At 39.2% G+C, this 25,178-nt stretch overlaps 1 protein-coding gene across 1 annotated transcript in view; it reads left to right on the top strand.

Annotated features, from left to right (window-relative positions):
• The window catches only part of dtn (transmembrane protein 132C dtn), an 877,664-nt gene that overhangs the window by 778,168 nt on the left and 74,318 nt on the right, over window positions 1-25,178 (top strand). Inside the window, exon 10 of the mRNA XM_068226042.1 lies at window positions 23,491-23,932. Coding sequence (XP_068082143.1) covers window positions 23,491-23,932 — 442 coding nt within the window. The remainder of the gene's footprint in view (window positions 1-23,490; window positions 23,933-25,178) is intronic.

Here is a 25,178-nt window from a genome sequence, read left to right as displayed (position 1 = left end):
TACCAAGGAAGATTTTGATAAATTTCCAGCTAGATGAACAATTGTCAGGAAATCTTCCACCTGAACGACTATCCTTAATACAGATCAGTGGTGAATGATGCTGGATGAATAAATATATGTACACAAAACTCACAAACACATCTACTGAAAGGCACTCACTAACAAGCTTGTGTTGCATTCATTGCCAGGACAGACATGCATTGAAATTGGTAGATGGCTGTCATGTCGCTGATGGGAAAAGCTTGTCCATATATAAATATTTTGTCATAATGAGTAACAGAAAATTTCTCCATTTCTCCAGATCAGTACACCTCAGCCACTGTCCACCTCGTTTCGGCTCCACGGCTTCATGAAGGGAAGGATGCCGCACTCGTTGAAAAGGTCATTCTTATTCTGGGAAGTTTAGAAAAGAGTGGATGCTAATTATCACAAGAAAAGGAAGACAAAATAAATAAATTAGTATTGTTACAAATAAAACAAACAAATGAAATAAAATAGTATTGTCACATACCGAAACTCTGCCTGTTTTATCAATCTGATGTAATTGAGGATGACCCAGTTAGTAAACACAGTCATACAGCGTGATTCAGCTGCCCCTTCCAATGTAGTTTTATGCAACCCACAATATTCATTCCATCCTGAAAATATCTGCCCTGCCGATATGCTCAGACAAAACAACCGGATATCTTGGTATTTACCGTCTCACTATGATAGGACGCCGTAATGTTATACTCATATTTAACACTGGAAGACATGCGTGTGCCTTCTAGATCATATGAACCTGACATGCCAGCGAAAAACTAAATTGATATTGTGACCGCAGTAAACCAAATACTTGCTATAAGCTGCCCAGTCCGCCGTACGGAACCATAGTGTAGTTGGTAGAGGTGTGGCGGAGTGGGCTTGCATATCAGGTGGGAGGTTTGAGTCCGGAGTGAAGATTACAAATTTTTGAAATATATGTTTAATACGTACCGCATGCAATGTAAGTTCAATACCCGCTTTCATGTAAATTGTGTGTGAATATATGTGTTTGTGGCTCTAAGAAGGGCGAATTATTTAGGAGGTTGGACACACACAGACTGGAAATAACAGGAACACAACTGCCCTGACAATATTTTATTCGAGCAAATGCTCGATGTGATGACTGTTTTGATTTATGCACATTCGAGCCCGGTGTCCAATAGTTCGCCTTGCACGCTGAAACATTCCAGGTGTAATTGCTCAGCAGGCATACATGATGTGTTGCCAGAGCTGGGCGGGGTTTTCTGGTGCTTCAGTGTAAATGATGTTCTTCAAATGTCCCCACAAGGAGTAAATTGATGAAATCTTGATTCTTTAATTTACTTAAGTGCCTGTTTTATTTAAATCACTTTCAATTAAAGGAATTAGCGTTGATACTTGTATGCTGGGGTACATATTTACGATGTCAAAAGAATGAATAGAATGATTGGGTTGTATATTGAACTTACTTAATTTGTCTATTAGCACATAGGTATTTTTGATAGAATTCTTAGATAAAAATTGATAGTTATTTCTTTAAAAAATGTGAATAAATGGTGATGTTTTGTACAATGGGCTTGGTCTATAATTATGATTGGGCGAATGGGAACACCAGCCTTATGTATTTTAGGGAGAGCTCTAGCAGTAGGAAGACCTAGATTCATACTAATAAGTTTAGCTCTCTCTTGTTCGGTAAATAGAAATGATGTGTTTTTCAAAGTTTGGTTAAGAGTTTTTGAACATTTTGTGTGGGATCTTTTTTAATTACAGAAAAAGAGTTATCTTTAAAAAATTTGGTTGTTTTACTAATATATTCATTTTTATTGATAATCACTGTTATGTTGCCTTTATCGGCTTTGGTTGTGATGAGATCGTTATCTTTTATTTTCCTTTTTAGGGCGTGTATACATTTTTGTTCAACTAATAATTTCTTATTATTGATGTTAAGGGAAGGTTTGGATAAATTATTACAAGAGAGGATGTTATGCAACTTCTTTTTTCTTCAAATCTCAATTCGTCTTGTGCGTCTATCGGCATTTTTGTAATGGCTAGCTCTAACTCTGTGATCATTGCAGTAGCTAAATTGAGTGTATTCAAATTAGGCCAATTGTGCTTGGGTCCTTTAGCTAGGATTGAATGTTTGTTTTCACTTAAGGATGTCTTGGTTAAGTTTATGACGGGCCGATGGAATTGCTTTACAATGGCGAAAAATGAAAGTATCCTCCTATTCAATACATCATATATTCCGTCATTAGACGGAGTAAACAAGTTCAGACATGTTTCGGCTCATTTGAGCCATCTTCAGTGAAAAAATTAGGGGGGTTGGAATAATTATTTACATAATATGAGTTGAAAAAATGCTAAAAAACATAATGAAAGCATAAATGAAAAAACAAACAAAAGAGAGCCTAGACGGAAACAAAATAGCACAAATATACAATATTTACATCAATATGCAGAGCAAAACAACTTATTGCGACAAAATTCAGTGAAACAGGTGTTAATTTGAAATAATAATTGATACTAAAAACTGCGTTAACCTAAGAAACAAGGGAATGAGAAAACAAATGATGCAGATGGAAATGAATAATAGTAGCACATGCTGGGGTTGTGGACCTCATAGTTTACAAATTATTAGTTTATAAAAACGACAAAACAGTTTGAAATCGCTGTCAAAATCCTAGTGGAAACCCATCACATCAAAATGGTCAGGAGGAGAGCGGGAGCAAACATTTTGAGAGAAACCAAGCCTGAATTAACCTGCAGGCGAAAAGCCTGTGATAAGGAGAAAAAACACCTTAAATTTAAGGCTTCAGAAATAGCAGCATTCTTAATATCTTCTCAATCTAGCGGTCCCTTTCTTCATTATTGTTTCATAATGTTGGCTGGTGTTTTGCCTTATTATAGAGGGGTTGGAAGGGCCGCATATAAAAATATGAGAAGCTGTGTTAGGTAGAAGACAGATGCATAGTAAATTGCAGTAATCTAGTGGAAACCGTCAATGAAGTTCTAATCTGTAATGGAAAAAATGAGGTTGTATGAGAAACATGGGTTGATAAGTAAAAAGTGTGGAATGGTTGTGAAGAAAGCTTAAACTTACGGTGTGCAGTAGGTGGTTGTCCTCTCTAGTGGCCTGGCTTTCTCAAAGTAACGGTCTCGTTCGCGTGATCGAGTCTATTGTTGGTTCGGCTGTGTCTGCTAGGATGGAAGGAGCGGAGGGGGAAGGGGATGTACAGGGCTGGTTTGAGGAAGGGAGGGGTGTTGAGTTGGAGAGATGGAGGTGGGTTTGTTTGGCAAATATAAAGAATGAATGTTTCAAGAGGATGTTAGTTTACACGCTGACTTCTAAAGCTCGAATGGTGTGGCCTTCTTAAAGTGACGGTCTCGGTCGCGTGATCGAGTCTATTGTTGGTTGGCTGTGTTTGTTAGGTTGGAAGGAGCGGAGGGGGAAGGGGGGTGCAGGGCTGGTTTGAGGAAGGGAGGGGATGTTGAGTTGGAGAGATGGAGGTGGGTTTGTTTGGCAAATATAAGGAATGAATGTTTCAAGAGGATGTTAGTTTACTCGCTGACTTCTAAAACTCGAATGGTGTGGCCTTCTTAAAGTGACGGTCTCGGTCGCGTGATCGAGTTTATTGTTGGTTGGCTGTGTTTGCTAGGTTGGAAAGCCAGGCCACTAGAGAGGACAACCACCTACTGCACACCGTAAGTTTAAGCTTTCTTCACAACCATTCCACACTTTTTACTTATCAACCCATGTTTCTCATACAACCTCATTTTTTCCATTACAGATTAGAACTTCATTGACGGTTTCCACTAGATTACTGCAATTTACTATGCATCTGTCTTCTACCTAACACAGCTTCTCATATTTTTATATGCGGCCCTTCCGACCCCTCTATAATAAGGCAAAACACCAGCCAACATTATGAAACAATAATGAAGAAAGGGACTGCTAGATTGAGAAGATATTAAGAATGCTGCTATTTCTGAAGCCTTAAATTTAAGGTGTTTTTTCTCCTTATCACAGGCTTTTCGCCTGCAGGTTAATTCAGGCTTGGTTTCTCTCAAAATGTTTGCTCCCGCTCTCCTCCTGACCATTTTGATGTGATGGGTTTCCACTAGGATTTTGACAGCGATTTCAAACTGTTTTGTCGTTTTTATAAACTAATAATTTGTAAACTATGAGGTCCACAACCCCAGCATGTGCTACTATTATTCATTTCCATCTGCATCATTTGTTTTCTCATTCCCTTGTTTCTTAGGTTAACGCAGTTTTTAGTATCAATTATTATTTCAAATTAACACCTGTTTCACTGAATTTTGTCGCAATAAGTTGTTTTGCTCTGCATATTGATGTAAATATTGTATATTTGTGCTATTTTGTTTCCGTCTAGGCTCTCTTTTGTTTGTTTTTTCATTTATGCTTTCATTATGTTTTTTAGCATTTTTTCAACTCATATTATGTAAATAATTATTCCAACCCCCCTAATTTTTTCACTGAAGATGGCTCAAACGAGCCGAAACATGTCTGAACTTGTTTACTCCGTCTAATGACGGAATATATGATGTATTGAATAGGAGGATACTTTCATTTTTCGCCATTGTAAAGTGAAAACCGTCAATACGGAATGATTCTAATATCTTGTAACCGATGGAATTGTTTGCAATGGTCCAAAGCTCTACTATTGTGTCTGATCTGATTAGTATGAAGTTTAGAGTTTTTAATTTATTCAGTTTTTCTCTAAGGTTTGTTGTTTGTTGGTTAGTTCGTGAAAATTTTAATTTTCAACTTGTTAAGTGTCCAATGCTCATTAGAAAGTAATTTTGTCACTGCAAGGTGAGTCTCATATAATTTGTGATTTAGAACTGACTTCTTCTTGTACAAAAATCTAATTTCGTCTCTCAACCAAATTTTATTAGTTTTATTTTGTGTTTTGGTAGTTTGTGGTGAAATCTGATGTTTCTTTTTATTACTTCTTAAAAAATTTGGTGTTAAGTCGAATAAAATGCATTGTTTCAGAAAATCAACATCTTTGCGTAACTGTGCTAATTATTCTTCAAACATCATACCAATGCAAAAATATTTGAACGATGCAGGATTCAAACAGCCGCTGACACATTCCGTTGATTGCTAGGTGAACGCCTAACCACATCCGCTGCGCTACACTGCTGGAATCATGCTGGTAGTACGATGAGAGCAGAGTACATACACCATCCATGGTGTTTAAGACATTAATTACTGCTTTGTTACCTAGTTTTATGCATTGCTTTCCCTCTTTGTTACACCCGGTCATAAGGCACGACACATTAACATAGTTATATGGTAAAATAATGTTGCTAAATGATTTCAAGGCATCATGTTTTGCGAACGGATGATATAACATTTCGCTAGGGTTCAAAATCATGTGCTAAATATGCTCACTGAACATTAGTACCATACAGTACGCCTGCACGAGAATAGCACCCCTATGACCATGTGCACGTTAGTTAGACTGCAGCAAACATTATTGGAAGGGGCTGCTGAGTCACACTGTATATATATACACATACAATTATATTCAACCATAAATGACCACACTCCACTAATTGCTGCCCAACAGCAGGACTCCAGCTAAGCAGTCCTTAATTGTATGGGCAGCCTTGCATAAACAGGCCTACTGATTGACAGCTCACCCTAATTTTACTTTGTGTCACAAGTCCAGTCACCCTCTACAGCAGCTACATGCAGAGAGATAGGAACACAAGGCTTCTGACCACTATGACACACGATGACTGTTCCTTGGCTCACCTTCAGAGAAAGCCTGCCACTTACACAGTCAACACAGTCAATTAACGTGCCCACTCCTAGCGGTGAATTACTCAGCATTGATGACTGCACAGTGGTCATATAACAGCAAAAACTCAACAGTGTTAATGAACACCCCTTACAACTACGACTATTAACACTACTTCAACTACTCCTACAAACTGTTCCACACCGGTACATACAGAGAACTCCTCTCAGTACTCCGCTCAGTACCCAATGGTACTCTGACTCTGATGTGACACTAATGACTGCTAACACTACTGCTGTCCCAGTCCATCTACCCAACTCTATAACATTAATCTTTCGTAGTAGCATTGTATTTTTATTTTGAGGGATGAAATACTGGAATCTTTGCAAAATGGCTAGAGAGGGAAAGTTCTCATTTCCCATTCAGAAAGCCCATGGTGGAACCAGAAGAAAGTGCAATACAAGAAGAGGCCAGCTATACCCTCCAGACTGGCTGAGAGGTCTTCATTCTGACTCACTAATCCCTTCCAGAAAATACAGAAGGGGGTTACGACAGGGTTGATGGAAGTTTGATCATGTAACAATGCCCCCTTTTCAGAGGTTGTCTTGATCAATTACCTCCCCTGGTAAGGCACCCATCAGTCCAGATGCACCACCTTTGTTTTGCTTCTCAGCCTCCGTTATGTGCAACTGATGACATAAATAATTCTCTCTAGAAAACTTAAAGGCCTCCCCACACTCTCTGGAGCTTGGGGAAGGACAAGCCTCTCTTCCTTATGGGGTTATACAGTCACACCAGGTCATTTTCATAATATCCTGTAGCGTCCGCTCATTGGTGGTATCGTGCCTTCATTCGGTCGCTCTCTATGCTCAGTCTCTTCTGGACAGTGGCGTGTACATCCTTTTGTTTTCTTGACAGATCCAGGCAGTACTGGTCAGTATGGGTGGGTTGTTCTTAAGGTTAGCCAAATTCTAAATCCAACACGAGGCATAGTTCTCTTCTAAACAGTATCCTTGCTGGTGTGCATCCACTGGTCTCGTGAATTGCATACCGGTACGCCAAGAGTAATAGGGGAAGATGATGATCCCAGTCCCTCTGGTTCTTTGTGATGATTCACAGGTGATTTTCAACAGTCCTATTGAAACTTTCCACTATTCCGCCTGATTGGGGATGTAGAGGTGTGGTCCTGATTTTCCAGATACCCAGCAAACTGGGCAGGCTATCGAAGACTTCAGACTCAAAGTTCATCCTTGGTCAGAATGTAGCTCTAATGGTACGCTGTATCTGCTGATGATTACTTTGATGAGGGTTTCCGCCACTGTAGATTCCTCCAGCCACTTCGTGAAGTAGCCAGTGACAATGAGTTTATAGCAATTTTCTGTGGCACTGGTGGGGTATGGTCCGGCCACATCAATTGCCACTCTCTCCAGGGACATACTCTCATTGTGCATTTACATTCCGCCTTTATGTCTCCACCTTGGTCCTGTGCTGGTAGCACACTTGTTGCATTTTATGTAGATGTCTTCCATGACTGCTCAGTATCACACCCAGTAGAAACTCTCTTGAACTTTCTCCAGGGTTTTCTTTGTTCTGGGGTGTCCATTCAAAGCTCCACCATGAACTTTCTTCAAGACTTCTGCCATCCTACGTAATGGGACAATCACCTGCTCGCGAAAAGTCTTCCTGTCGCTGCTTTCCCAGACATGCTTCCGCAACCCATCCCTGGTCACCAGCGAATCCTATTGCAAGCAGTATGACTTAGTTTTGGGAATGAGATTACTGACATGTGTCCATCCAGGCTTCAGAACATAGGTAGGCCTACTCTTCCACTTGGTCAGCAGTCTGATGTCCTCATCGTCCCTCTGCTCTTTCATCCAGGTGTCACAGCACCAGTTTCCCTTCAACTTCACTCTGGTCCTTTGGAAGGAAACTTCATGTTCTCCTTCTCTCTTGAAGCAGAACTTGAGGTCTTCTGGACAAGGTCTTCAGGACAGAGCGTCGACCTGTGGAACATGCTTCATCTTGTAGAGGCCCACCTTTACCTTTATCTCTCCATCTTCTACCTTCTTCTGAGCTTCCATCTCCATCTTTCAGCTTTCTACCATCTCCTTCCAGTCATCTTCTGACTTCTTCTGGCTGTCCTCAATCCTTTCCTGGTCATCATTCATCTACTTCTGGCTGTCTCCCACCTTTTTCTGGTCATTACCCATTTTATCATCCTCTCCTGGCTTTCTACTATCTTCTTATAGCCTTCTTCCAAACTTTTGTCATAATTTCCTGGCTTTCTGCTATCTTTTTCTGACCATCTTTATTTTATGCACCATCCTCTTTTTGCCTTTTTACATCCATTTTTGTGTGGCTTCTGACTTCAGTAAGCATGTAGTAAATTACCACAAGAAGAGACTGAATGATTTATATGTCTGTGTACCCACCATTCACAGATGTTCTGGAATGCTTCCAGTGGTAGTCAAAACATACAGTATCTGGTTTGCTGATTCACACCGTTTAAAATATGTCAAACTTCTGACAGCACATTTGCTACTGAATAAAACGCTGTCCATTTTATCGATATAATGTAATTCAAGATGACCCAAATAGTAAAAACTCAATTATATTCAACAATAAATAGTCACACTCCACTAATTGCTAGCTATTTACAAGTCTCTCACAGCAGGACTTCAGCTGGGCAATCTTTGCCTGAACGGGCAACCTTCTGTGAATCTTGATTGAAAGCTCACCTTACTTTCACTTTGTCCCACACGATAGTCACACTGCACATCAAATGCATGCAGACAGATACGAACACAGGACTTCTTACCACCACAACACACAACTACTGTTCCTTAGCTCGACACCACTCCCACAGTCAACATAGTCAATTCACGGGCCACCCCTCACAGTGAACTACTCAACAACTACTCAACTACTCAACTCAACATTGATGACTACACAGTGGTCACAACAGCAACAATTCAACAGTGCTAATGAGCACTTTGGTACTCCTCAGTACAATGGCAATTAACACTGCTCTATTTACCCACACCAACTGTTCCACACACTGATCCCACGGTGGCATGCATACAGTACTCCAATCAGTACACAACTCACTAATTTCAAATGCAAAGGAAGTATTCTTCAAGACTCATACCAGAGTTCATAGGTTCAAAGAACTTTTTCCTGAGATCCTGCTTCCCCTTTAGACATTTTTAATGAGGTGCAGGATGTTGATTGATGCTGTAGGCTAGTACGCGAAGAAGTTAGGTTCTGTGAAACAAGGTCTGCAGCATTTTGATTCTCAAGGTGCAGTTTCTATAGAAACAGTCAAGGAAATGTTTTTGCCATTTGCTTTATGTCACTCCGACACAGATAGGTTTTATAGCAACGATGGGATAGGGAAGGTCTAGGAGTGGGAAAGAAGCAGCTGTGGCCTTAATTAAGGTACAGCCCCAGCATTTGCCTGGTGTGAAAATGGGAAAGGACGGAAAACCATCTTCAGGGATGCCGACAGTGGGATTCGAACCCACTATCTTGCCGATGCAAGCTCACAGCTACGCAACTCTAACCACACGGTCAACTCGCCCGGTAAGGAAATGTTTAACAATGTATAGCTTAAGAATGATACTGCCTATAGCCATTGCAACTTTTCACATTTATGCCTTGCTATTAAATTTTTGGAGACATCTTCTTCAAAACACTCAGCCAGCCTTGGTGTTGTTGTCAGTTAGAGCTGCATGTCGTTCTCAGTGTGATTTTATTTGGTGTAAATGAATATCACACGAGATACCTTCACTTCTTAATTAAAAAATGACTTTATTGTCATTGAGTCTTTTCTGTGTAACACACAGCCCCCACTCAGATCACTTTAACAACTACATTTTTATACACAATTATAAGCAACATTGCAACACTATTAACCCATATGACCGAGCTCGATAGCTGCAGTCGCTTAATTGCGGCCAGTATCCAGTATTCGGGAGATAGTAGGTTCGAACCCCACTATCGGCAGCCCTGAAAATGGTTTTCCGTGGTTTCCCATTTTCACACCAAGCAAATGCTGGGGCTGTACCTTAATTAAGGCCACGGCCGATTCCTTCCCACTCCTAGCCCTATCCTGTCCCATCGTCGCCATAAGACCTACCTGAGTCGGTGCGACGTAAAGCAACTAGAAAAAAAAAATAAAATAAAATAACCCATATGCATCTACCTGCCCTGTGCACTGACATTGCTAGGAATCCGCCAACTTTTTAGTATGCTACCTTGGTGTTGCAAACTTTCGGTTTAAACAGTTTGGTGGGTGATCGACTGCATATATTATCACGGGACCTGTTTTATATTATTAAGAAATTCTACACTATTGCTCATGACACAAAAAACAGAACAATACAGGAATATAACACATAAAAATCCCTTTGAAAACTTAAATTTTTCATTAGCCAGATGTAAATATTTACTCAGTTGAGAAATCTGCTGTGAGGCAGGACAGTTCTAAAATAGGGTATATTAGCACTTACATCATTGCACCAGTAACTATGAATTGTTGGTTTTTTGTACCAGTCCCATTAGAATACAAAGAGAAGTATTCACGGTGAACAAAAAATGCCGCACGTGGAGGTTGGCATGCGGTTCCTCGTTGAAATTCATGACAGAAGTTTATCTTGCAAGACCTAGTCCGACGATGCTCTGGTAACACTATAACGGCATGCAGTGTGGGCCAAGCACAGGTCGCATGAACTTGGTGCTCTGCTGGAGCTGTCTCATTAGCTCAGTGAGACAAGGTAATGCCATAAATGCCGGTTGTACAGGCGCGCCTATGTTTGAGTCGCGTTGGCGTCAATTTCTTTTCAGTTAATGTATCCAATGGTATCCAATGTACACGCCCACTATGCAATACACTATGTTCTGTCTTACCATTATAGTTACATTTATTTAAACATTCAAACATAATATGAACTTCTTACAGACATAAATGACCACTTTGTTTCGTCCATGGCACAAATAAAAGCCAATACATAGAACATAATAGTGAATACAGTAACATCGTCTCTATCCAATGCAATACAAGGAAACACAAGTGTACAGTACAGTAGGTAGGCTAAACTGGATTGCCCATTATGCTATGCACAATAATTCCATAGTGTACGTGTGACGTCCAGTCTTATCTTCACAGAGCCAGTACGTACACTTATGAGCAATGTTCACTTCACAGCAGATGTTCAAAGCGATCACCTTGCATTTGCAAACACTTTGCCACTCGCTGGAGCATACTTTACTGGACCCTATGCAACACACCTGCATCCACCATTGCCGATGTAGCATGCACGCGAGCTATTAGGTCTTGTACATCCATGGGTGGAGTAATATAAACATGTTCCTTTAAGTGTCCCCACAAATAAAAATCTAGTGGATTAAGGTCCAGGGAACGTGGAGGCCAGAAGATTGGACCGCCACGACCAATCCATTTCTCTGGAAACACTTCATTTAACCAGTTACGAACAGCCATTCCAAAGTGTGGCGGTGCACCATCATGCTGAAACCACAGCTGTCGCCGAACACCAAGTGGAACGTTTTCTAAAGTGTCAGGCAAAGTTTTTCCAAGAAACATATGATAGCGGGGTGCGTTCAACTTGTCCGGCAATAGGTAAGGGCCTAAAAGCACTCCTCCCACGATTCCAGCCCACAGGTTTATGCCAAAGCGTGCCTAAAAGCCACGTTCTTGGATGACATGTGGGTTGTGGTCAGACAATAATGACTGTTGTGATGGTTGAAAATACCTTCCTGTGTGAAGCTACATTCGTCAATCCAAATCACATTCTTTATAAAATGTTTGTTATCTTCAACTTGTTGCAAAAGCCATTCACAGAACTGTACTCATTGAATGCGGTCTTCTGGCTGCTGGTGTTGAGTTAAAGTGTAATGATATGGATGCAGTTTTTCGTTGTGCAACACATCAACAACCAGTGTTTGAGATACCTCGAACTGCCTTGCAATACTACGGACACTTCGCCGAGGTGATTGGTGAACGGCTTCAAGAATGTCGTCCTCTGTTTGTGGAGTACGTCTAGTCCAAGGACAACCTCTGTCCACTACTCATGGACGAAGATTACTGGTTTCCCACAGGCGTTGCTCAAGGCGACGAAAACATTCTTATCGGGATGGCGCTTCTGAGGGTACCATGCTGCATACTCACAAGCAGCAGCAGAAGCTTGGTTATGGGATGCACCCAACACTAAAAGCATATCAGTGTATTCACTGTTTATGTACTCCATCAGGAAGCTGCCCTACATGCACTTGACAGGACCAGTTATGGTTGTGCACTGCGTGGTTAGTCGACTCATGCATTCAGTTGAATGGATCACACTGTCATGTGACAACAGGATGTCATGCTTACAAACGCAGTTACATGACTGGAACTAGGACTCGATGTTACACACACAAAAGAACAAAAAAAGAAAAACAACCTGACGTAGATTCGAGCCGTAGCTCCATGGTGCATGTGGGTTTAACCCAGCCGTCTACTCAGTGAGCTATGACGGCGGGTACGGTAGAGCGGGATGATGCACATTTCTCTATTACATTCCGATGCGCAGCAGGATGTAACAGTGTTGCCAGCTTCTCGTTTTTGACTTGTTTTCCAACAGCACCAGATCCGATTTGGCTTTAGAAACTTTTGTCTTACAATGGGATGAGGAATCGCATGCTGACCTCCAAGTGCGGCATTTTTGTTCACCCTGGATACATGTATTTCATTTGAGTTAGTCTGAGAAAAGTTGGGATCAGCACTGGCATACCTATTAGTTTCGTCTGCTATGAACTGTACAATGTTATCATCTAAGTACTTCTGGATGAAATCTCCACTTACATTTCTACGTATACCACTACCAGGATTCATTCCACTTGCTCCAGAAACGTTGTGAATAATTGGAGAATTCTATCCAGGCACACAATTCCATTTAACAGTTTGCTCATCATTTTCACTAAAATCACTTTCACTTTCGCTTGAATCATTCAATATAGCATGCACAGGATCACTAATAACTCCTTCCTCACTATCACTTCTGAAATCAAAGCCTAACACATCAAGTAAGCTTTGAATTTTGCTGTTACTGAGCATATTGCGCGAGCAAGCAACTTTCTTCTCAGCCATCTTGTCAACAATAGAATACCAATTTCTCGATCGATATTTTAAAATCAATTCTCTTTGCCAAAGAAGCATACCAGAGCATTCTGGTGACACTTTGAGACAGCAAGAACAGATTTCAAGTAGAAATGTTTCCAGAAAAGCCAACAGAAGTCACAAAAGTCTCCAGTATGCGACCTTGCACCCCAGCGTATCAGGCCGCTTGTGGACGTCTGGCCCAGCCGCTCCAGCGCGTATCAGTCCGCTAACAGGTGCATAAGAGTTAACAGAAACACACTGAAGCAATTTACTGTCAATTCTGACAAGTAGAGATATCAACAAGTTCTCACACTGATCATTCATTTCACCATCGCACAGTTGATTCATCAGGTACAGATATCAACAAGTCCTCACACTGAGTATTCACTACACCATAACAAGCCAAGACTAACTACCCGACTCACTGGTCTCTCGGCCTGTCAGCTCGATATGTATACCATTTGACAAACAGTCTAGAAATCTCCAACTTCTAGAAATGTTCTTGCACAGGCTGTATGGAACGCATCCGAACAATCTATCGACCGGCTGGTCGATTGGGGTATTCTCGTATAGATCGTGATGTGAGCATAATGGTGTGTCAGTAAGAGAGATGAAAGCGCTTTCCTTCTGCGCAGGTGATGTCACGCGGGGAGCACTGCGAGAAACTGGCTCCCACGGCCACATAGCTTGCCGCTGTGTCATTTTCGTGTGATACTGATAAATAGACAGCGAGAGTCTAGGCTCTAAAAGGTAATGTTTTAGGTGCCTAAAATAGGCTCCATAACTGCTATATTTAGGCACTAAAATGAATAATAGGCAGATATATATAACTGAGCAGCGATCAAGAAAACATTAAAACTCTGTCGAGTAATCAGGTAATTCAAGGAGCCACTGTCGAATTAATGATACTTTAGATTTTTTTATTTTTGGCATTACATTTTCTTCAAGTGAACATGTCAAGCTCTAAAGACCAACAGTACACACATACCAGATGTGCAGCTGTTGTTCTAGTGAAAGATGAAATTCCAAGATTTGAGAAGGTTATATTTATAAAGATAAAGAGATTGGGACTTTCAGATTATGTCACAAATTGCTGGGCTTGCCAAATTTGGGAAGGAGGAAGGGGTTTCTAACTCTCCTTGCAGTGTTTTGTACAGGCTCGTAAGAATCATAGTTGACCTTTAAGTTACATGTTCTTTAAAAATAATGGCACAGTAGACCATTATTATGAATAGTGTAAAATATCAAAATTAAAACTGAAATTCAAATCTAACAAAGTAAAAATTAGTCAAACTGGAAAATTGGCACTGAAATAGACTTAGAATGGAAAATAGGTGCTAACATCAAAATGGACATTATAAAACTGCTTTAAATAGACCTAAATGTTCATGAAACATGTAAATTTAAAAGGTGACTCATTATGTTAAGGAAAAATAGGCATTTGTCCAAATCCGCTGTCTTCTGATATCATTTGAAGCTCTGTTATTATTCTTATTTGAGAATGCCGGGCTGTGCAGTAACAGGATGTTTAAGCTACTACAGGAGAACTAAAGGGTCATACATAAAGTCATTTTCGTTCACGAAAAATGAAGACCTTGCCAGACTGTGGGAAAACATAGGCCCTATATTGGCGCAATGACAAATTTAGTTTGAAACATAGTACGAATTTATAAAATATGATAAATTATTATTGTCGTTTTTCAGTACATGCTGTATTATAAAAGTTTATTCTTGCTTTAGGTCAAGTCTTCTCACTTCGTTTTGCTACGACGTGCTTTGAAATCCCTTTAAGACAACACTACTAAATTACTGGAATTAAAACAGCCGTAATTTAAAACTGGATGCGGTTACCACTGAGAATTTACTAGGTACCATTTAGACATGTCTGGATCTCAGAGACAAAAGGTATGACCTGTTGCTCAGTTATTGTCTAGGACAGTCTCGAAAACAATAGAATATTGTGGCCGCCACGGCTTGATGCCAGACATTGACTGGAAACGAGTTGTTCTCCTGGTACAGTTGTTCAGTGACTGGTTTGATCTTTTCAATTCGTGGGTGAAATTTGGAGTCCATTCCAGTGTTAATGCTTTTGGCACAGATTTGACAAATCAGATTGCTCTTTTTTAGGTCAAGTCTTCTCACTTCGTTTTGCTACGACGTGCTTTGAAATCCCTTTAAGACAACACTACTAAATTACTGGAATTAAAACAGCCATAATTTAAAACTGGATGCGGTTACCACTGAAAATTACTGGAATTAAAACAGCCGTAATTTAAAACTGGATGCGGTTACCACTGAGAATTTACTAGGTACCATTTAGACATGTCATCTCAGAGACAAAAGGTATGACCTGTTGCTCAGTTATTGTCTAGGACAGTCTCAAAAACAATAGAATATTGTGGCCGCCACGGCTTGATGCCAGACATTGACTGGAAACGAGTTGTTCTCCTGGTACAGTTGTTCAGTGACTGGTTTGATCTTTTCAATTCGTGGGTGAAATTTGGAGTCCATTCCAGTGTTAATGCTTTTGGCACAGATTTGACAAATCAGATTGCTCTTTTAAGCACAGCAAGGTGACAGAACAAGTGTTAGCAATAACTGTTGGAAAGCATAAGTCTCTGGTACCCTTCCAGGAATGAATCTTACTTAACAATGTGTCCCTGATAGAAATGGATCAGTAGGCCCTACCTGAGCTTGGAGTATATAATAACATATTCATATATAAGGCGAATGGGAGGTCCTTATGATCATCGAAGTCCCTTGGACTTCAAACATAGATTAAGGTGGTATATTATGGGTAAATATACTGCTGGTGTGTTTACTCAGAATAAGAACACAGTGGACAGCAGCGAATCGTGTTTGATTAAGCCACTACATAATTGTTATAATTTACAATGACAATGATCATCACTTTACACAAACTATGTTACCTCAGCTAAGCAAAAGCATGGTTGATGTTAACAGACAGAATTACAAAGAAGAGGAAATCAATGCTACTATTTTCGCTCAGTCTGAAAATCAGACAGTAAATGAGGTGGATATGACATATTTTAATATGACTCCAGGACAAGTAAATATGTTTGAAGCTTTTGAAGTTTTGCTATCAAAAGAAACAATTAATCAGGAAGGCTTGAAATACAGTGTTGGCTATATTATTCAGAAGTTTTGCAACAAGTATTCCTGTTTATGTACAATTGTTCAGCAGCCAGAAGCTACAAACAAACAGACATACTGGTTCCAATGGTCTCAAGAGGAAATTTAATGAGTCCCAGTGACGTGTTACTGATAGTTACAAATATACTGGAGAAAGAATTTAATGACCTACACGGTAACTACCTTTGTGGGGAAACCTACATATTTGACAAAATAACAGAGAGAACCAGGAAGCAATTGCCGCCAGCAGTGAAAATTCCTCAAGAAGTTATTTTAATCTTAGTGTGCACAAGATCTTATATTCGCTTGAAACAGTTAAACAGAGAAAAACGTTGAAGAAAATGTCAAAACTTACGAACTGCTAGAGCTATAATGCTTATGTACAAGGCATTCATTATATAAATGTAAGAGTAAAATACTTGGAATATGAATGACATAATAATAAACTGACTATGGTAACATATTAGTGGTCTCTCGATTGTTTGTCTAATCCTAAATAAGTCAATTTTGAGCGATGCGCTCTCTTTACAGCACGAGAAATATTACCACCTTTCCTGCTTTGCTACCGGCATTACGTCACTGCAGTAGACTGGATGCGCACTGACACACCATTATACTCACATAACGGTATAGACTGAGCACGAATGTTCTATTACAATACAATAATCTACAGTGACGAAGTCTACAAAATTCCTGATGTTCCAACCTTTATCTGGATAATAAAACATTATGGTAAGTTTCCAGAAATCTACATATGTATCAGAATGATATTCAAATATATGAATATTACAGAGCTTTCTACAGTTTTTGACTGAATAGATTTTGAGTTTATACAAATTTACAATACATATTTACAGGGAAATCATATGTTAGTCATACTTAACATTTAATAAATCATTTATTATATAAATGAAAATGAAATGGCGTATGGCTTTTAGTGCCGGGAGTGTCCAAGGGCAAGTTTGGCTCGCCAGATGCAGGTCTTTTGTTTTGATGTCCGTAGGCAACCTGCATGTCGTAATGAGGATGAAATGATGATGAAGACGACACAAACGCCCAGCCCCCGTGGCAGCAAAATTAATCAATTATGGTTAAAATTCCCGACCCTGCCGGGAATCGATCCTGGGACCACTGTGACCCAAGGCATATACTGTATATAAATAACATGTCTTGACTGACTGACTGACTGACTGACTGACTGACTGACTGACTGACTGACTGACTAACTGACTGACTGACTGACTCATCATTTCTGAGCCAAAACTGCTGGACATAAAGAAATGAAATTTTGGGAACACATTTACATTACAGTGTAGGTGCTCACAAAGGAAGAATTTTTTAGATATTCCATCACTAAAGCGGTGAAAAGGGGGATGAATTTTTAAAATGGGTATATCTATATCTCAAAAACTTAAGAGTTTAAAGATGTGAAATATGTATGTGGAATCTCCTTTAAAAATACAGAAGCACATATTTTTTGTTTTTGGAAAATACACTTAGGGGGAGGAGGGGAGTGGTTTGGAAAGAAGTGAAGAAGGAGTTGAATTCTTTTTATGAGGATACTCATCTTAGTAAATGAAGATATTAGAGACGTGAAAATTGGTACTTGGGATCTCCTTGGAAAATAAAGAAACACCCATTTATTTGTTTTCAGAAAATCTGCTGAAGGCGTTGAAAATAATTGAAAAAGGGATTGAATTTTTAAAATGAGTATATCTACAGTATATCTCATAAACTTACCATTTTACAGATGTGAAAATTGGTATTTGGAATCTCTTTTCTGAAAAGCCACTTAACGGGGTTGAAAAGAAGTGAAAAAGGAGTTGAATTCATTTTACGAGGATACTTATACCTCAGAAACTGAAAATGTTACAGATGTGAAAACTGGTATTTGGAAACTCCTTTAAAAATGAAGAAACACAATTTTTTGTTTTCAGAAAATCCACTTAGTTGGTGGGCAGGAAAGGACTGATAAACGGTTTGAATTCTGAAGCTGTTACAGACATGGAAATAGGTATTTGGAATCTTCTTTAAAAATAAAACTAATATGTATCTTTTTTTTTTTTTTTTTTTTTTTCTTTTTTTTTTTTTTTTTTTTTTTTTTTTTTTTTTTTTTTTTCAACTTGAGAGAGGATTGTTTCTCAAGTTGCATGTTCCAGGGTTAGCTCTCCCAGTAGCCTAATTATCTTAGCCCCAAAAGGGCAATACCATAAATGTGGTTTACAAAGAGGTTCTGGGGTAAAAGAAACTCAAATTTTGGTGAGTTTTCATACTTTAGGGATATTCAGTAATGTCTTCACACAGTACAGAGGAATGATTACTTTTATCATGTTTTGAAATTCACGTGAGTGAAGCCGCAGATGACAGCTAGTTATCTATATATTTAAAACACTAGGCTGATTTTGAGAGAACGGCTGAAGTGGCTGATATTGTAAAGCATTCTAACAAAAGCTCTTGGCCTGCATATTAGCAGAGTGTCTTTAAAAGCAGCCGCCCCCACGGTGTAGGGGTAGAGTGCCTGCCTCTTACCTGGAGGCTCTGGGTTCGATTCCCGGCCAGGTCAGGGATTTTTACCTGAACCTGAGGGCTGGTTCGAGGTCCACTCAGCCTGCGTGATTAGAATTGAGGAGCTATCTGATGGTGAGATAGCGGCCCTGGTCTGGAAAGCCAAGAATAACGGCCGAGAGGATTCGTCGTGCTGACCACACGACACCTCGTAATCTGCACGCCTTCAGGCTGAGCAGTGGTCGCTTGGTAGGCCAAGGCCCTTCAAGGGCTGTAGTGCCATGGGTTTTGGTTTGGTTTGGTCTTTAAAAGCATAAAAGTTTCATGCCTCATATTTTTAAATTATTGAAGAAAAATGTGGCATTCTCAATGGTCAGTATGCTCTCCAGTATTCAAGACCGCCTGAACTCTGAGAGCACTGAGCAGGTGGCACGGTAGGGGAGGTGGAAGAGAGTAGACATGCATGGCCAGCCTTACTGGTCAGCTGTACTTCATGGACAGGAACAGTCGCTGGTTTGCTTCACAGCAGTTAAACAGTGGACATTACATTCAAAATTCCTCTAAATTTAAATGAGAGTTCAGTGTGTGGATTAAAATTAAATCTCAAAACAGCTGATGTTTTTGGATTATCATGGCTCAATGTGGGATAAAAGCCCCAATGGCAAATAGTCATTCATTAAAGTGTGTGAATTGTCTTCTAAAATATATCATAGGTAGAGGCACCTGTTTTTAGCAAACAGCGAAATCACAAAATGTTTACGAAATTTTATAAATTCGGCTCAAAATGTGAAACACTTCACCTTTTAAGGAAAATCACGAAATTATTGACGAAATTATGTGGAATAACTCTTTGATCCAATAAGCATAATGAGAGGTGATTTAGAAAATGAAGTATTTCATCTAATAAAGCAAATTATCATCGTACGAGTACTTTCAGCATCAGAATATCTTGAACATACACAATGTTTAGGGATCTAGATTGTACTGTAATTACAGCAGGTAAAGATATTATCGTGATTGCTAAATCGTGATTGCCATTCTTCTTTCCCTGAAATCAGAATATGGGCACTTTGTGGAAGCTGCAGTAAGTAATCATGACAGCGAGAATTTATTTTGAATGTAGTGTAATAAAATATCTGACAGAAGAACAGCTCTGACTCCCAGCACTATGGAACTCATGGTATCGCTGTCTTTTACAAATTAATGTGCAAATTATATACATAGGGTAGGCTAGGCCCTGCTTGTTAAAGTGGCAGGATGAAATTTTTGAAACATCCAAGCTCTGATATGTGTAATGTGCATTCCTAGAAGAAGCATAACTCTCATTTTTCTTACACATATGCAAAAATAAAATATGATATTTTATTGCAAATTTGCTATCAACTAACTTTTAGATTTTTGTTGCTGAGAAAAGAAAATGAAATTTAGTGAAATCATTGACAAAAAAATAGGGAAAAACATACCGAAATAACCTTTAATAAATGACGAAATTGAGCAGAAGTTTTTACCACAACAGGTGCCTCTGATCATAGGTAATGTCATTCCAGTCCTTCTGGTGCAAAAATTATTGTTCTTGTTCTTTGCTACATTCTTATCGCCAAACAATTATTTATTTATAATTGTATTAAATAGTCTCTTCTTTGACCGCACTTCAAAACATGCTTCTTAAATAAAAATATGCATTCAAAACCACATAAAAATGGAATTTGCTGATTTTTTGCAAGAAATTGGTAATGGCGACTACCCCTCCGTAGATGGTGACAGATCAAATGTTATTGAGCTACAAGCTAGAATTTTAGCACATGATGATATTGTAATTGAAATTTATAGCAAAACATTCACTTCTGCGAGAGATTACATCATTTTCTCAAAAGTTGCCATACTTAATGAATTTGAAGGTTGTTGGACTTATACCCAATAGTTCAAAACCACACACTAGCGTCAACAGATTGAAACTGAAAATGAAAGCTAGCTACTTAATTTTCCTGCATAATTCTTGAATTCCTTTGAATTAATGGTTTGCCTCCACATATTCTTATTCTAAAAATTGGAGCCATAGTTATGCTCCTTAGAAATTGGAATGCTTCCCAATGACTCCTAAATGGAACCAGATGAAGGCCTAATTCTAAGAAGTATGTACAAAAATTATTTAGATTTGGAAATAATAAGTGGAGATAAAGTGGAGATAAAGCTGGACAGAGTGGAATCCCTCGAATTGACTTAACAACATCCGATAAAACACTTCCATTTTCTTTCAAGGGGCATCAATTTTCAATTCACTTGGCACTTCGTATCACAATCAATAAACCTCAAGGGACTTGTAGGTCTCCATCTGCCTCAGCCAGTTTTCAGCCATGGCCAGTTACATGTTTTAAAGTCAAGAGAGCGATATTTTAAAGTTGCAATAGTGCCAAGAGGTGATTGTACAAGGAGTGCACCGAGCAAGTGGCTACGTGGTTTGAGTCACGTAGCTATCAGCTTGCATTTGGGAGATAGTGGATTTGAACCCCACTGTCGGCAGCTCTGAAGACTGTTTTCCATGGTTTCCCATTTTCACACCAGGCAATTGGCTGTACCTTAATTAAGGCTACGGTCACTTCCTTCTAGCCATTTCCTATCCCATCGTCACCATAAGACCTACCTGTGTCGCCGTGACGTCAAGAAAAGTGTAAAAAAGGATAAAGTACAAGGAATGTCGTATATAAGGAAATCCTTCAATAAATATTTACCCCATTGACCATCAGGTCTTGATGGGTTGCGGCTAGTTAAACGTAATAATCAAAGGTTTTAAAAGAGTTAAGTTAGGTGTAGGGTGGTATTCATATGACATGCAGCTCTCTTCAAGTTTGGAGAAAAGCCCAGGTTTTAGTATTATTTAGCATTGACAGAGAGTGAAGAGAAGGCAGTGTTGATGCCTCTGAATTTGAGTACACGGCAGATAGTGTGTGCAAATATAAATATGCTCCAAATGCCCCAATTACTTCATGCGACATGGATGAATGGTCATTTAGTCAATACAAAGTCTTGTTATGTCATAACAGGAGAAGTTTCATATTTGACAATTTGAAATACATATTTGTTCCTTGTAGTTGTGGAGATTGCAACGTGGAAGACTAGTAAAATACCATATTTCTCAAATCAAAAACAACGGTTTTTCTCAAAATCTAGTGAAAAATGAATGGTCGTCTTGCATTCGTGACCTAACATTAATGAACACCACTGGCAGCTACCACGGTAACCATGCTGCTTCCCTTCACCCCCCCCCCCCTTGTGCGCACATAAAACTCGACCTTTAACATCTGCATCCTTATTAGGCTTGTAGGCTACATCACTAGCCGTGGCAACCAGTTGTACAGTGGCTCTGCGTAATGTCACTGGTTCTTGGGAAATAGTGAAGGGAGGGTGACATTCTACTTGGCAGGAGACAGCCTTGCAGCACGAGCAATCAGGTGAACAACAATCCCCTGAATAGATAAAAAAATGTCCCTGTATTAGACTGTATTAGACTCTACAAAAATGTTTCTCAAATCCACAGAATGGCATCAAAACATGCGAGTCTTCGAATTCTTAGAAAGATCATGTCTACTCAGTGGCAGAGTTATAATGTGTCTACTGTAGGTACCTGACACTTAGTAAAATTAACAGTGTTAGAAACAGCAGGAATATTTTCATGGATCATTGTATTGTAAAGACACATGGAACAAGAATTGATGGCAAATTTTCAACAGGTTCTCGTCGATATTAATGTGCCATTTCTAAGTTAATGGTTGTTAAACACATGAAAATGATTAATAATTGTGCAGCCGCAAGAAAATACGGCATAACTAAAGCCAATGCTCTGCGTTAACATGAAGACAAAGATAGCTTAAAAATGCATAATTTACAAAAATGCATTCAGTGGCCCACAGCAAGGACGCTGTAAAGAAGTCAAAGATTAAATTGTGAGGTATATGCTTGAAGAACGTAAGGGCGAAGTGGCCTTACAATGGCGCAATAAACTCGTTGATCTTCAACGTTCGTGTCTTCTTTATACATCGCTAGCCGCTGAAGTCGGCCGAAGCCGGCAAGTGAGACTTGCATCTAGCGGCAGCCAATTGTACCTGACGCTTAGTAAAAGTAACAGTTTTATATACAGCAGGATTATTTTCCTGATGGATCGTCGTATTGTAGAGATATGGAACAGTCATTGCCAGCAAATTTTCAATGGGTTCTCTTCGATATTATGATGCCAATCTTAACTTAATGGTTATGAAACACGTGGAAATAAAGAATAATTGTGCAGCCACAGGAAAGTAGGCATAACTAAAGCCAATGTTCAGCATTGGCCTGAAGACAAAGATAGTCTAAAAATGCATACTGTACAAGAAAGGCCTTCATATGATTTCACAAAGCACTTTTTAAGCCTGATGTAATATTTTTGAAGGAGAAAGTGGGAGCGTCTTGGATTCGGAGAAATATGGTAATATTGTGGTCCATAATTTGTAACTTGTTACTGTAACTTTACTGTAACACTTCCATTCTTTGCTTTGAGGTAATATGCAAGAAAATAGGACAAGAATGTCATTTGTACATTACATATTTCTTACTTTTTCAATGTTTTCACTTCATATTTTAAGACCTTAATATAAACGTACATATTTTACTGTTTTTTAGTACATAATTATTTGTACCCTACTCATTACCAAATTACACATATTTACATTATTGCTTTCTGGTAACATCTGCATAAACTGCTTATCTTGTTTGATAAGTCCAGTAGGGGAGTGAGGATTTCATAACATTTGTTCAAGTTGATGTTCCATTTTGTATCATATACTGAATAATTGTTAAGACACTGATCTATATGTAAAAATATGCTGAAATGAATACAATTCCATCTTTTGTTCTTCTCTTCCATAGGAGGGGCTGTTAGACATAGATTTGGAGTTCTCTGATGATTCTCATACACCACTACGTCAGGTTGCAGCTTCTGATTACTACCTCTTGGTCGACAGTTTGGATCCTGAGGTTGTAGCTTTTGCTCCGATGGTTGCATCTTCTCATCCTCGAGTAATAGCAGTAGGAGAAGGAAGAGGTGACTTGTTAAGAGTAGCTCTACTCATGGCTGAAGAATGTCGAAGTCCACTTCGAAGAGCTGGGAGTGGAGTGGGAAAGGCTGGTGGAAGTGGTCCTCTTGCTGCTGCCTCTGCACATGTTGATGTGGATTTCTCTGCTAGTGAAGTACCACAAAGACCAGACTTTGTTCAGAATGATGGTGGAGGAAATATTGGATCTAACCATGGAGGTCGTGACAGGAAGAACAACAGAGACATGGCATCAGATTTACATGATATTTTGATAAGTAAGTGAATTATAGTATAGCATACATGTTGCCAATGAAGTATAAAAGCGGGCATTATATAGAATAATTAAGAACTGTAAAGAATACCTGGTAATTTTTGTCAAAGTGTAAAATTCTCTTTTTCTTTTATCATATTCTATATATATTTATCTTTTTTGCTAGTGGCTTTATGTCGCACCAACACAGATAGGTCTTATGGCGACGATGGGATAGGAAAAGCCTAGGAGTTGGAAGGAAGCGGCTGTGGCCTTAATTAAGGTACAGCATTTGCCTGGTGTGAAAATGGGAAATCACGGGAAACAATCTTCAGGGCTGCTGACAGTGGGATTCGAACCCACTATCTCCCGGATGCAAGCTCACAGCCGCGCGCCTCTAACTGCATGGCCAACTTACACGGTATATTCCATATTTCTTCCAGACATTGTGCATATTAACATAGACTTTATGAAGAATGCCAAAACTTGTTATGGAATGCTTAAATATGAAAATAAAACAATCATATTTTGAAAAGAAGGATATCTTGATTTTGAGCAGTTAATAAAATATTAGTGGCCTAACTAAACTAATTTGAAGTACATTTTAATTACTTATGCAGTCCTATAGAAAATTGGCTTTGTACTAAAAAAATCTTATGTTTTCAAAAGCTGTTTTAAAAATAGTAACATAGAACAAGTTGGCCATGTGTTCAGGGTCATGCAAGTGTGAGCTTGCATTCGGGAGAGAGTAGGTTCGAACACCACTGTTGGCAGCCCTGAATTTGTTTTCGGTGGTTGGTTTGTCATTTTCCACACCAGGCAAATGCTGGGGCTGTAATTTAATCAAGGTCATGCACAATTCCTTCCCACTTCCCACTCCTAGCCCTTTCCTATTCCACCATTGCATATCTGCATATTGCATATCAGAGCAAACTGTAAAATGATTCTTAAAAAATACCAATAATTCAAGATGCAAAAATCCTTTGTATTCATCATTATGCTGCATAATTGCTGTTCAGCATCAATTTATTACGCTTCCTATAGGTAGGTTCAACAAATTGTGGTGCTATATTTCATAATGCATGAGAAAATGTATTCTGTGGATGAAGCTGTTATCCTCCTATAGGGTAGTGACTTTGAAGAAAATGAATACGTGAATGATTTAACTCTTCAAATGCAATGTCCAAAGCCACAGATCTAAAGGAAGGATGGGAAGCTTTGAATGAATGTGAATTGATAAATCCCAGGAGGAATGGTCAATATTCAGAGAT

This window comes from Anabrus simplex, chromosome 2, assembly GCF_040414725.1.
Source record: "Anabrus simplex isolate iqAnaSimp1 chromosome 2, ASM4041472v1, whole genome shotgun sequence".
Lineage (NCBI taxonomy): Eukaryota > Metazoa > Arthropoda > Insecta > Orthoptera > Tettigoniidae > Anabrus > Anabrus simplex.
The sequence above is the reverse complement of the archived record's forward strand: the minus strand, read 5'-3'. Positions and strand labels throughout refer to the sequence as shown.